Source organism: Lissotriton helveticus, chromosome 8 (genome assembly GCF_964261635.1).
Source record: "Lissotriton helveticus chromosome 8, aLisHel1.1, whole genome shotgun sequence".
Classification (NCBI taxonomy): domain Eukaryota; kingdom Metazoa; phylum Chordata; class Amphibia; order Caudata; family Salamandridae; genus Lissotriton; species Lissotriton helveticus.
This window is the reverse complement of record NC_136069.1, coordinates 1666477503-1666492070: the sequence shown is the minus strand read 5'-3', so window position 1 is coordinate 1666492070 and position 14568 is coordinate 1666477503. Positions and strand designations below refer to the sequence as shown.

The 14568-nt window shown below is 46.1% G+C and overlaps 1 protein-coding gene across 5 annotated transcripts in view; it reads right to left on the bottom strand.

Moving 5' to 3' along the window:
• The window catches only part of LOC144773613 (transient receptor potential cation channel subfamily M member 2-like), a 1994366-nt gene that overhangs the window by 1173688 nt on the left and 806110 nt on the right, over positions 1 to 14568 (bottom strand). For all 5 annotated transcript variants that reach the window (XR_013600026.1, XR_013600027.1, XM_078658754.1 and 2 more), the window contains one exon: positions 5831 to 5960. Coding sequence is in view for 3 of the 5 variants with exons in the window: in XM_078658754.1 (XP_078514880.1) it covers positions 5831 to 5960 (130 nt within the window). In the remaining 2 variants the exon portion in view is untranslated. The remainder of the gene's footprint in view (positions 1 to 5830; positions 5961 to 14568) is intronic.

Below are 14568 nucleotides of genomic sequence, written 5' to 3'. Positions count from 1 at the left end.
CTATGTTGTTAGCAATGAAGTGGTGTAGGCCCAGCATTAGACTCAGGGTGCACGACAATAGGTTGTGCTTTTGTAATCTCACAGGGTGACACCAGTTGAGCTTGTGCGGACGTCAGTTCAGGATCTGATAAAGGTGTTGGCACTGGATCATACACCGGCATCGATGCCATCGGTGTCAGGGCGGTGAGGGCTAACATGGATCACAGGATTGGAGTGGAAATCAGTACCAGAGTCGGCACAAACCCAGTAATGGGTCTTGGAATGACAGAAGGTGTTGGGGAAGGAGCTCCGCCAGCAGTAACCAGTCTAGAGGCCTTGCTGGTTTTATGTACCATGTGGCCTAAAGGCAGGACAAAGGAGGTCAGAAGTCCATTGAAAACTTCAAGCATAGCCTCTGTGAAGTGTTTGCTCTGCTTTGAGCTGGACAAAAGCCTGGGGAACTGTTAGAAATGGGATTTCTGGTTGGCTAAGGCTTGCGCCAAAGCCAGGCAGAAACCACCACTCTAGTCAGGGCAAGGGAGTTACACGCCAAGATAACCCCTGCTCACCCCTTTGGTAGCTTAGCATGAGCAGTCAGGCTTATCCCTGAGGCAATGTGTAAAGCGTTTGTGCAACACACACACAGCAGCAACACACTATGCACACCACAAAAAGGGACTCCACACAAGGTTATATATAAAAATAGCCTTTGTATTACCATGAACACATTAGATCACAATCACACAGATACACTGTGCCAACTGGCACTGGACAATATTTACAAGGGATTATGTACACAGGGCCACATGGGCCACCGTCAGAAATAGCACTTAGTAGAAATAGCACTTAGTAGAAATAGCACTTAGAATAACGGTAGCACCAAATAACAATTGTAGAACACCACCAGTAACCACTGGTAAAAGGTAGGTACACACTACGCAATCCTAATCACCATAGGCATAGATCACGCAGGAAAACAAACTCACTAGTATAACCTAAACTAGGCAAAACAACCTTTTAAGCATAAAAATACATTTAGAGGTATAGGCATAAAGGCATGCACATTACGCATAAATCACATTAGGCATCAGGTAATTATCAACATAAACACAATATACCATAACCTTGCACAAGAATCACATGAGATACTAACCCCAGGCCAACTGGCCTTCCGTGGGGCTCAAACGCCCTTTGTCCAACAGTGTCAGGGCTGGTTGGGCATGCAGCCAAAGGAAGAGTGCGCAAGGGGGGCCTAAACATAGCAGCGGCCCACTACTTGCTAGGCAGCTGTAAAGTAGAGATGGGGCATGGGTCCTCATTGTCACTACTAAACTGAGGGCGCCAAGACATGCCCCCAAGCTGCAGCTGCCCACTTCAGCGGGCAGCTGGGAAGAAAACAGAGCCACGGGCCCCTCTTGGCCTTAAGGCAACACCAGGGGGAGGGCACCGACAATGTGCCCCGACACCCCCCCATTCCTCTGGTCAAAACACAGTGCCCCAAGGGAGAAAATGGCACGGGCACTACATGTGCCGCCTGAGCCCCATTCCGGGACTCTATTGCCAAAAGAAAGTGCCCCTGTGGTGTAGCTACCTGCTCTCTCTCTCGCGGTGCAGCTGGAAGTGGGCCTGGCACCACTGTGCCATTTGGGCCCCCACTGGGGCTTGGGGAAGTAATATGCCCACGAGAAGTCCGTACCATAGGAGGGGAGGGGGCGGGCACTGGCAATGTGACCCGACGCCCCTCTCACAACCAGGAACCCAGGAGCCCTACTCACCGGGCTCTTCTGCAGACTCCTCCGGTCGGCGGGGCAGGGGAGATCTCCACCTTGTCTCGATCCCGGTCCGCACAGCCTCACCTCGGGGATGCTCCCCCGGATCGAGGGGCAGTGTTGCTGGGCAGCCAATGGCAGCGCGGCCCTTTGCGGCGAGCCTCAGGCTCAGGGACGCTTAGCCAATGGCAGCGCGGCCTTTCTGACGAGCCTCCAGGCTCAGGGGCGCCTCAGCCAATGGCAGCACGGCTCTCGCGATGAGCCTCCATCTCCGGGGCGTGTTAGCCAATGGCGGCGCAGCCCTCTCAAGGAAGCCCCTGGGCCGGCGGCGGTGATTCCTTCGGGGCCCAGGCTACTCTTCACTGTTCTCTGGGGTAGGCTCCCATTGCCATACAAAGTCCCTGGCGGGGTGGGCACCCGCTAGGGATATAGGACTGGCAGATATGCGGGGTAGGCTCTTGCTTCTTCAGGATATAAAACGGGATGGGCACCCGTATTGTAAATATCAAAATACTCGGCAAATATGCGGCAGGCCGGGCACGGTGGGCACCCACGCCGCAAGCTGTTTTAACTCTCCATAAGCGGGGTGAGCTCCCGCTCGCAACAGTGAGCATACAGCGGGGCGGGCACCCGCTGTGTGGATTCTCAGGCAGGAACCCAGCGCTACAAAGCACCACAGGAGCGCTCTTCCCAAGGAAAATATAGGGCGCTCCAGAAAGTAAAAATGAAGCGCTCCTCAGGGAAGAAAGCGCCTCCAGGTACTAGGTCCCTCCAGGTCCAGAGAAGGCAAGGGGGGGCAAAGGCTGAGTCCAGGGGCCAGCTCACAGGGCCCTCCAGGCAGGGAGGCAGTGCCCAGTGGCGGTACGTCCTGGCGCCCAGCAGCAGCAGCAGGCCCCCCTCAAGATAGGATCCAGAGAACAACCTTTACAAGGGTTCAGAGCCCCTTTTTATACACATTTTTCCATTGTCTTTGGCTGCAGGGCAGGGGGAGAACCAGTTACAACTGGTTCTTGAGCACTTTGTTGTGCTCATCCCCTCTCCCCATTCACAGGACAGACTAGGGACATCAGTCGCATCACAGGGGGCGGAGCTAGCAATGTGTAGGGAAGGCCCAGCCCTTTTCAGGTCCCAGGTGTATTCCTCCCTCCCATCAACATGCAGATCTCTCCATTCACAGACCCATCCTGACTCCTGGAGCCAGGCACACCAGCCAGCTCCGGCCAATCACAAGTCAGAAGTCAATTCACATTTACTACACAGACATGCCAACTTCTAGAAGTGGCACTTCCACACTAGACACATTAAATCTGCGCACACCATCGTGCAGCATTTAATCTCACGAGTTCGCACATACCAAACTCGTCCCTGCACTCCCCACACATCAGGAACTACCATGGACACACATATTCCCCATGCATTCCTATGGGAGGGCAGGCAAATCTCACCACACGCACTCAGCCTGAGCACGCACTTTACACTGGGACACAGGGTTAAAGTACGCAGAAGCCAAAAATAACTAACACCAGGTCACATATAAAAGCAAAAAGTTTAGGGTTGAACCTGACATAAGGGCCAAGTCCAACAGGAACTAAGGAATCAACTCTGTGGTAGGTGAGTACGAATGACATCTTGAAGCTCCTGAGCCTTCTCTTTGCAATCAAAGTGGCGTGATGGGGGTCATCTTCTGCTTTACTTTTGTAGGTCTTGCCTAGCGACGCAGCGCATGCGCTGCACACCTTGGTGAGATCTATTGTTGTCAGTTTTGTGTCCGAAGAGAGACGGGAGATGTGCACTTTCCCAGACAGCCGAAGTGCACGCTCACGGCGTGTCTTCTGTGGCGATCTCAGCTTGCGCCCGGACAGCTGATGTGCAAGCGTACAGCTGTGAAACATAGGCTCCTGGACATTGCTTGTTAACATAGTCCGTAAAAGTGTCATTGAATTTCAGACCTGAGGCAAGACTCCTTGTACCACAGCGACGTCTGCTGACTGAAAATGGAATAACATTGCTTAATCAGAATCTCTTCCAATCTACAGTGTTGGTAACGCACCAAACTTTTTGCTAACAGGAAGGACTAAGGAATTACAAATACGTTGTGCAGATTTAAAAATCAGGCACACGAAATTATCACTCGAAAAAGCACCAGATCTGCCTACTAGGCAGAGACAAGCTGGGGCTTCTTGGCGCAAGGAGCTGGAGTGTTTCAGGATGAGAGACCACGACGCCTCGGAATGCCGGGTTAGATACTTTTCTCATGGTAAAAGGCCTGATAAGTGCTGCATTCCTCGCAGCACCCTCCCTCTTCCCCACAGAAAGGTATGAAAGACGCATTTGAATGCACTCTGCTCCATGATGTAAGCGCCAAGGTATCTCAGCACAATAAAGGATTTCAGGCTGTGGCAGGAGAGAGTTTAGCTGCACTGACAGACCACCTTGGCTGCTGCAGGGCCTCCTCATACTGATATGCCATATTGTCCATGATATAACAGCGCTACTATTGTCATATCGATGTCGTCAGAGCAGTATGGCTTCAAGAACAGCAGTGGCATCACATCACAGTACCCCCAACACGCCCTTGCCCCATAATCCTGCTAACTTCATTCACAGTAATACAATTTGGCATGAAAAATGTTAACATTTTGGGATAAATGTGAATGGAGTAAAGGGGAAACTGTTAACGTATATTCCATTTTTAAAAAGTACAGAACAATGTAAGCACTGGATATCAGATATGCATCATACAAGTTCATTTTTGCAGCGATGCCCTCCTCAACAATTTTTTTCCAATTCAGACCTCAGGAAAGAATTTTAAAGTCTGTGCTTCGAAAGGGCTGAGCAACAACACTTCTTCACCCACCGTATGGCCAACATTTTCTGTGCGCGGCCAACAAGTCATCCAAACCGGCCTCAAACAGTGAGCCAAAGGGGGTGTCTTGGAAGTCATGGAGAAGTGCTCTAAAATAATGTATAACACTCCTGCGAGTGCCAAGAAACCCAAGTGCAGTGATCTTTGTGGCAGCGAGGTGCATCGTGCACATCCTCAGGGTGGTAATGTGTGACAATGGCAAGGACGTGCTGTTCGCATAATATCCCCCCTTCCGCTCCCCCATCACCACAACACGGAGCTATGCCAGACAAAGAGAGTCGCAAGAGGAGGAGAACCCCATTATCATTTAGTCCTGCCCTGTAAGCCTGTGAATGTGGTACACTTCTTTTATTATTGCATTATATTTATTTTTCTCTTTCTACAAGTTCTTTGTACATTCCGATCCAGATAGATCTTTCTGCCTCCACAAATTTGTCTGTTAAGGCGTTGCAAAGAACCTGGCCTACCCAGTGGTGTAATGCAAATGGATGAGCCCTCTGCAGAATGGGACCTCTTTTGGACACATATGGTACTGCACCCTTCAACATGGCTAGGGAAAAAAACATTGGCATTATAGGCCAATAACTCCAACAAATGCAAGGACGTTTGCATTTCCAAAGCAGTAGGTCTCGTATTTATTAAAGTTAGAACTGCTGGTGTTGAAAATGACATTGTTTTTTACTTTTGCTTTTTTTTCATACCATTGGCAATAGTGGTATGCAAATATATTAACTCCACTACAAATAAAAAAAAATGAAAGTAAAAAACATTGTTATTTTCAAAGCCAACAGCTCTAACCTTAACAAATGCGAGACCTATTGCACTGCAAATGCTTGTTATGCTTGTGCTTGGACTTGGATTTACCAGCGGACATCATCGAGTGGGAGTGGTACAGTCATGGGAATGACCCTGTGACTGGGACCCGGACAGGGCCCATGACTTGGTGAGGGAAAGGAATCAGCATGAATGCCATGGTCTCTTCTTGTGAAGAGAAGTGGAGTGCTCAGGATCCTCATCAGAAGGCTGGGACAGAAAGGAACTGACGTCAGTGCACACAGTCCACTCCGACATTTCTGGGCCACTACAGAGCAAACATCCAGCCACATGACACCCCCAGTCCTCATCACAAGTAAGTATCCATGACCCACTTGCACCAGAGGCTATACCATCTCAGACATTAAAAGGAATAGTGATACCAAAAGCACTCCACTCTGACCGACTGCCCGCTGCCCGAAACGATCTGCTAAGGCCAGCATTTCATTGGATGTTTCTGCATGCTCCTCCATCCTGGAAAGCTGTAAAAGGATCTTGCGACAAGCTAAGGCAGCCACAATGCAGTCCTCATTCTGAAACAGAGGGAATAAATACATACAATTACACATGTGGCAAAAGTTGATGCTTCACTACAACCTAAGGATTGTATGAGGACACGACATTCACAAGACTGCCAAAAACAAGACGTACTAGAGAGTTGAGGGGCAGATTTCTGGGAAGTAACTGTCAAATTGGCACATGCAAACCACGTTCTGTGCTCGATACTGTATTACAATGCCAGATAACATATCCTGATACAAAGGTCCAATATTAACCGTGTCAGAGGGAGGCAGCAGACTTCTGCTCCTTAGGGACAGAGATCTGTCAAGCAGGCGCCATTCACAAGGCAGTGTTAATTGTAAATAGGGCACCCGGTTTTATGGTATTTATTTTTTTGCCATTTCCGTCTGAATTTATCCATATTTATTTTTGGGGCATTTTTTCTGTATTTATCCACATTTATTTTTGCCACAAGCAAAAGACGCTGCTACAGCTAGTATTTTTCCGCATTTATTTAAATTGACAATGCACACCAGCGCCTGGTTGGTATTGGTCAACACAATACATTCATTTGAAAACTTTGCAATTGTAGTACAAGCACATGTGCTTTTCAAGAGACTTTGGGGACATTCTAAAAAGAATAAAATACTACCTGAAACCAAAATTAAAACACAAGTTACTAGTTCCAAGATGTAATTGGCTTCTAACAGAAAATACTCCATAGTAGTACTCGAGAGGTACACATAATGTAAATAGGTCAGTGGGGTACTGCTTTTGTCAGAGAGACCCTAATGTTACTTGCAGTTAATAAGTAAAAATATTAACATAGAACAGTGAGCTATTAACTGTCACGTAAGAGCTGTATGCAAATTGCAAGGTATAAGTTAGAGCGTTATGGTTTTTCTTCCAGTCTTTGATTATCCTAATGTGGCAAAAGTGTTCATTTGGGTAGAAATCAATTCTGATTATTAAAGAGACTCCCCAACCATGTATTAAGTTTTACATTCTGAGTTTGTTTCTCCAGACCAATCACTATTAAAGTATGCTGCCTACTAGTATGGTTGTCATGTGACTCCTACACCTTGTAGTCCTTTGTTGCAAACTAGGATATTTTGCCTTTCATGTTTGAACTACTCTTGTGGAAAAAAGAGGGAGAATTGCTGATGACAGAAACTCCATGGCTGCTAAGAAGTCATTACTAACTGCATTTATATAGCGCTTACTACCCGTGACTAATGTATAGCTCTACCGGAAAATTAAGCAAAAAGTGGACGATAGAAACCTTGCCTCTGTGCAATGTGTTCAAAAACAGTGCATTCGACAGGTTATTCTTCTTAGGGCACATGATAGCCAAGTCAGACCACCTGTGCTCCGAGGCCTGTGAGACGCACGGTGAGTTACAGGCCCTGTGTGAGGAGGATCGCCGCGCTCCCTGGAAACAAAGGGGTCAGGTATTAGTGTGAGCTCACAGACCTTTCAGAACTTTGATTGCCTGCTAACGCACGACGCCCCTTAAGTACCGCTATAGCTGTGATCTTGGTAGCCAACCAAGGAGGCTTTCTGCTTCTGAGGCTTGGAAATGGGGTGGGGGGGATGGGTTGACTGGTGCGGATTGTGGGTGGGGGTGGGAAGAGGGGTGGATTATTCATAAGTTTTCTTTCCCATGTCTTTTACACTTAGATGTAAGGAGTCTAAGCTTGTAATGACCTGACACAATTATTGGTCAAGAGCCCCCACCGGGCACCCCGCGCGTAATCTAATCGCCTGGATCCTTAATTATTGTGACAGAGATGCAAATGTTTGAGAGGCCTGTAAAGCGGGGCATCTAACATTTCAGTCATCCCGAATAATGATTTGTCCCTACTTTACCCGTAAGACGCAGAAATACAGATATCCATTGAGGAGGTAAAGCAAAAGCTTAATTCCCTCAAACTTCAATACATACTTATCTTCCGGCGAAACTCAAGGTGAGCCACGAGGGTTGTTCTCATTTCTTTGAAACTCCGGAGGTTGCAGAAAGGCGACCCTGATGAATCATGCAACAGGATGCCCTCGGAACCAAGACGCTGCTATGAGGGTGAGGCCAGAGCTGTGTTAAGACAGGTGGGGGACAGAATCATGGCTCTTGAGTCAGTCTGACCCCTATCCCCCTCCCTCCCAGTTAGTTAACCTCATGCTGAGTAGGCAATGTAATGTAATTTAAAAAGAACTTATAAAGCAGAGCTAACACCTGGCGGTAACATAGAGAAAACGGCCAATCCATGGGGCTAAGAAGGTTAATTATAGGCGTTGCGGAACAGGTGGGTTTTTAGGAGAGACCTGAAATGGGTTAGGGGGGAAGCCAGTCTCAAGCCTAGAGGGAGGGCGTTCCAGAAGGACGGGGCAAGAAATGAGAACCTCAGTCCTCCCTGTTTTTTACGTTTGAAGGTCGGGATCTGGAGTATGGCCAGGTGGGCGGAATGGAGATTGCGGGACGGAACGTAGGGGTGCAGTAGTGAAGAGATGAACAAAGGACCTGTGCCGACAAGGGACTTAAAAATCATGCAGCCCTGTTTGAACTTACACCGCTCAGAGACAGGGAGCCAGTGACGAGATTTTAAGAGAGGGCGTACGTGTTGGTGCTTGGGTTGGGGATGAATGAGCGGTGCTGCCTGGTTCTGAACCAATTGAAGCCTCTTTAGTTGGTATGCCGGTATGCCAACGTAGATAGAGTTGGCATAATCTATACTAGAGATGACTAACGCCAATAGGGCCAGGGTGAGTGCTTCGGTGGTCAGGAAGCCGGCAATCTTTCGGATTTTTCTCAACTGGAAAAAACTGGAGGACACCACCGCTTTAATCATGTAATGGCGCGATGGCGGGCCCTTTCCCTCTACCCCGCTATAAACTTTTAAGCTTTTCTGTTCTTGAGACACTGCAGGCTCCGAGCCTTACTACTATGAGACACAAGGCACCCTGTGGTATTCAGCACGCACGGTAATTAGGAAAATCAAGGAGAACAACCCCCACCTCCCCCTCGACAGAGAATACGATCCTCTGCTGCCGCCGGGGCATGGGGGGGGAGGGCAGGGTCCACATGAGGGAGCTAAAAGACCATGATTGAAAGGGATTAAAATGAATTCCCAGGGGCGTGAAAAGGAAACAGCATGCAGCAGCCGCGCGGCAACATTTGCCAGTGTTTTGCCGTTTCAAAATATAAATACAGACAAAGGAAATATAGATTTCCTTCTGTATTTATATGTAAATATCCATAAAAACGGAAAAACGGGAGCCCTAATTGTAAATGAGGTGACGCCCCCCTGCCAGAGGTTTGGCAAACACCGACCAATGATAACTAGGTGGCACTAATCATCACACATTTACCATAGTGCAGATGGGTGGAGGGATGTTGATGGGGCGACTATAAGGCCCACCAACATAGTGCTGCTGGTATCCTTCTGTCTCCACCACCCCATGCTCAGGGAATCACAACGAATTTCTATTTTTCCAAGGTAAGGCAACATGGGAATCTCTAGTATTGCTGGGGGTGTGAAATCCTGTTTGTTGCTCACCCATGCCTGGTACAGCTGAGAGAATCCCTGGTAATCATATCTGAGAGGGATTTGTCCACACCAGGTAGGTAATGCTTAGGAATACTATGGTGCCTAGGAACCCCCAAGGCCTGAGGAAGCACTGGGACCCTCCCACATTCTTGCACAGCAGTGTGAAGAGCCAGGAAGTCTTTGCTGAGCTGTCTATCACCTCCTTCCATCACCATGTGCCACATCTACCATCACGAAAGCGCTGCCTCTATAATTTAGGCAATCAACTGGTGGCTGTGGCTGTTACCTAGCAGAACGCTTCTTGGCTTATTACTGGATGTATAGGTGGTGTAGCTAGGCAGGTTGTAATGAGGGACACATCTTATTAAATGTAGTTTGTAATAACAGTAAGAGACACTTCAAAATTAAACACTTTGAGCGCTACTGACAGTCCTTGACCCTCCTTGGACTTCTGTGATGACACCAGAAAGTGTAACCTCAAAAGCATTCTGGATCTCAGTCTGTCTAAATATCCTAAGAAAATAGATGACCCATCTCTGAAACAGAATGCTCTTGAAACCAAATTCCTCCACCCGTACTTAAGCCCCCTGATCTTTATTTAGCAAAATAAACATTTAATCAGAAAGTTTGGACAGAAATTCTTTCATGGTACATAGGTCAAGAACATTTGGTATAGTTACATAGAAGGTGAAAATCAGGTTGGCCATGACGAAATGCCCCATTACCATAATGAAGGAACAAATGAGTGAATTTCCACTGTGCACAGCTACTCCAAGGAGTGTCCCTGTCACAGAAGCAAAGACATTCTGCAAAACTTGCAAATCAGTGCGTAGAATACAGGTGGGTTTTTATCACTTTCCTAAAAGAAGATTTGTAATGAGTGGCATGCAGGATATAAGGAACCCGGATCTATTCAGTGCGGGTGAGGACTACAAAGGAAAACCCTCCCATCCTAGCATGACGAAGCCCATGAACAAAGTGATAACCATTGGCTAAGATTAGTTCAAGCATTCTATTCATCACTGTTTTCTATATTTATTGTGTTGCCATAATTGGGACGGGTATACCCAGACGTGGGTCCTGTGCACACTGTGTCACTGGAAACAAGCTGTACCTGGCTGATGAGCCCATAACTAGAGCGAAAGCGGTCCTGGATTGCTTGTGCTCCGGTTCAGGGAGGATCTGGCTTGGAAATTCAGGATGGACTGTTCCTACTGGAGCGGGGTCAAGACTGATTTGTATATAGCCGAGTCCAAACTGAGGTTCCATGGTGTGCAGAGTAACAATGGATTAGGAAGTAGCTAAGTGATAGCCAGTGGCTTAGATTAATTCAAACATTCCAACCATCACTTTTTGTATACTTATTTTATTGCCGTCAGTGGGCCGGGTATGCCCAGACGTGGATCGCGTACAAAGTGTCACTGGAACAAAGCTGTACCCAACAAATGAGCCCGTAACTAGGGCAAAACCGGTCCTGGGTTGCTTGTATTCTGGTTCATAGAAGACCTGGCTTGGCAGTTTGTGCTGGACTGTTTCTATTGGAGCAGGGTCCTCTCCCCATTTTGGGTAATTGTGGACCCTGTGTGGGCTCCCCCGGGGCCTTTAAAACCTCGGTAAGGGGAGACGCATGATCCAATTCTGATGAATTTGTCTCCGGTGGTAGGCTCCCCGGGGCCTGTCATGACTTTGAGAGGATAGCCACATGGGCCCCTCCCCATTTTGAGCAATTTCACCCCAACGGGATGGGCTTCCTGGGTCTTCTCCCCATATACATAAATTGTGTTCCCAGGGGTGGGTTCTCCAAAGCATGGAAAGGCTATGGGTGGGGTGGGCCATGTGGCCGCGCACCCCCTCCAATTAATAAAACAAAGCCACCCCAGCTCCATTTTGCGGTTTTATGTTTTCAATTCCACAGGAGTCCCACAAGATTGCAGCAATCGTTTATGATTAAATTTTTTGTTTATGCCCTGGGGCATAGGGGGGCAGTTCTTCTGGGGTTTCACTTGGGGGGTGAAAGGGACCCTTTAATATATATTATATGTATCTATATATATATATATTCACTGAAAAAAACATAGGTTTCAGGCAGGTTGTAGTAAGGAATTATCATTTAAAAAACCTTAGAAATTCATTGAAAAAACCATAGGTTGCCGGGGTGTTATAGTTAGCTGGACATTTCACTCATACAAAACCACTGAAATTCCTCTGTTATAGTTAGTTGTACTAACTGTGACTCTCGCACCAGCAATCCACTGGTGATGATGTCACATATTACATCATTCATGACATGGTCAGTGACATCACTGATGACATCTCAAATTACATCAATGATGACATCACTGATTACATCATCCAGTGAATGTGGTTTGGTTTGTTATTTAAATATTTAATTATTTATACACCAATCTGCATTGAAGAATCCGTGGATATATAAATATCTGGATAGAGGATTTAGTAGCAGTGTGATTGATTGTTTACTTGAGTAATTTATAGTGTCTCACTTAGGGAGGAGGTGTGGCGCCGCGGCCAGGGCGACTGACGCTGGAATCTGGGGATCACGGTTCGATCCCCGGCTCCGGCGGCAGGTTAGCCCAGCACCATGCGACTCTGGGCAATAGCTTGCTTAATCTTCCCGACGGCCCCCAGCGCCTAGAGACCCTAACGGGTGAGTGTGCGCTATACAAATGTGGATTATTATTATTATTATCACTAAATATATTGGATAGTGACTAAACTGTGTGAATATCTGTATTACTTGGTCAGTTGTTGTGTAAACTGCTGTACCAGTTGGTTACTAGCTACGTGAAAGTCTATATTAGTTATTGATTAGTTAAATGACTATTTGTATGGGAGAGTGAATTTGTGTGTGTGGTTCGGTGGGGGATCTGTGACTGCCCAAAGATATGTGAATAGTTAATTCAGTAGGTATATGACGTTAAGACTACATGTTATAATAGTTGTTTGGGTGACTGAATCTCTTTATGGGTGTGGTGACGAGTAAATATATTTCTCAATGGTACATGTCCAACAAAGTAGAAAAAAGAAAAAGCAGTGTATGTGACAGTTGTTGTATATAAATAAGTATACATAAAACTCATTGATTGCATGAGTGACTATATAGATAGCTGTATACTTGTAATAGTGATTTCATAACACACTAAGTATTAGTTACGCTCTATATAAATAAATAAAGTGCTATTTGTATAAGTGTGTAGCTGAGTAAATGTAAATGGGATACATTGTTTTCAAAAGTGAGTAGGATGACTGCATAACTGAATAGGATGTGTGCTGGTGTGTAATGTCAATATAGGTTTATAAGTATATTTGATAGTGTTCTATTGATCATTGACAACATGAATGAGTGGATCTATAGTTAATTGACTGGATGTGTATGTAGATCTAGGAATCACTGAGTGGGTTTTTAGATACTTGTATTGCTGCGTCAATAGATTCAAATATGGTACTCTGTATTTTACAGTGAGTGATGAAAGGGTATAGTAGTGTATGATGAGGTGTATCTGACTGTCGCGGGATGATGATGTCATCAGTGATGTCATTTGGGATGTCATCAGTGATGTCACTGACCATGTCATGAATGATGTAATATGTGACATCATCACCAGTGGATTGCGGGCGCGAGAGTTACAGTTAGTACAACTAACTATAACAGAGGAATTTCAATGGTTTTGTATGAGTGAAATGTCCAGCTAACTATAACACCCCTGTAACCGATGGTTTTTTCAATGAATTTCTAAGGATTTTAAATGATAATTCCTAACTATAACCTGCCTGAAACCTATGGTTTTTCAGTGAATTTCAAAGGTTTTTTAAATAATAATTCCTAACTATAACCTGCCTAAAACCTATGTTTTTTCAGTGAATTTCAAAGGTTTTTAAAATAATAATTCCTATTTATAATGTTCATTAGGCATATCTGTTTTTTCTATCTTTTTTAATTATCATCCCAATCTCAACCTAGTAAAACTGCAAATATCACCACTCTTCAATTGATTCCTTCCGCCAACAAAATTGCCACAAACCACTAAAAAGACAGGCGATAGCTCCACTTACTAGTAACAAATTAACATCAACATTTAACTGTTGTAAGGAGGTCGACTATCTACCGCGTAAATTACACCCAACTCACAGACAAACAAAATCACAACACCCAGCGCCACCACCACCATAACAACCCCCCCGATCCCTCCCCCCTACTACCTTAGAGGCTGCGCAAAACAGGACAACAGACCTTCCGAAGATACCATATCCTCTCAAATGCACAATAGCTGAATGTTCAGAGACGTGGCAACCAACTATGTATAAGGGAGTAAATTCGCACATCAACAATAATTTACAGAATCCCAACTGTACCAGTGATATGCTATACATAACTCACTATAGAAACTAAAAACTTTTCCATGTGAAAATAAAGTATTGATACCTGTAATGTACTGCATAGTGGACTCAACCATATTATCTCAGACTCTGGGGAATATCTCGGTCATGTAGCTGTGTTGTCCCTCCCCCCCCTTTCAAGCCGAAGCGGAGTGGGCTGGTCCAACGTACGCAACTCCAGCGTAAGAGTATAAATAATTAGCCTACGCTTTGGGCGTGGTTAACTTCTGCAAAGAGAAAAGACTCTGCCACAGCAAAGGTCCTCACCCTGCCACGTGGCTGCCGCCATGACCACTGCCTCCTCGATACAGGCACATTCCGAACTCAACGCCACAGCACCGCAGACTTATGTCTGTATCGACTACTGCCTTCGATCTACACTGTGGACAGCAGGGTTTACAACTTGAGTTCAGCTTTGGATCTACACTACGGACAACAATGAATCAAGCCTTGATTTATTTAAGGCAGAGACAATTGTACTATATGTCTTCCGATTTGATAAAAGGATGGACCGGCTCACCCACTGAGGACCACTGATCAAGACCGACGAGTGAAGTGGGCTAAAGTGATTCCGGAAATTTTTTATGGAAAATGTTTTCCTAATATCAAAGATAATGTGGAGATCTGCAAAAATCCGGGCTCACAAGGTACTCACATAGTAGCGGCTTATGAGGCAATCTGTACTCAGGTATCCAAGGATCTT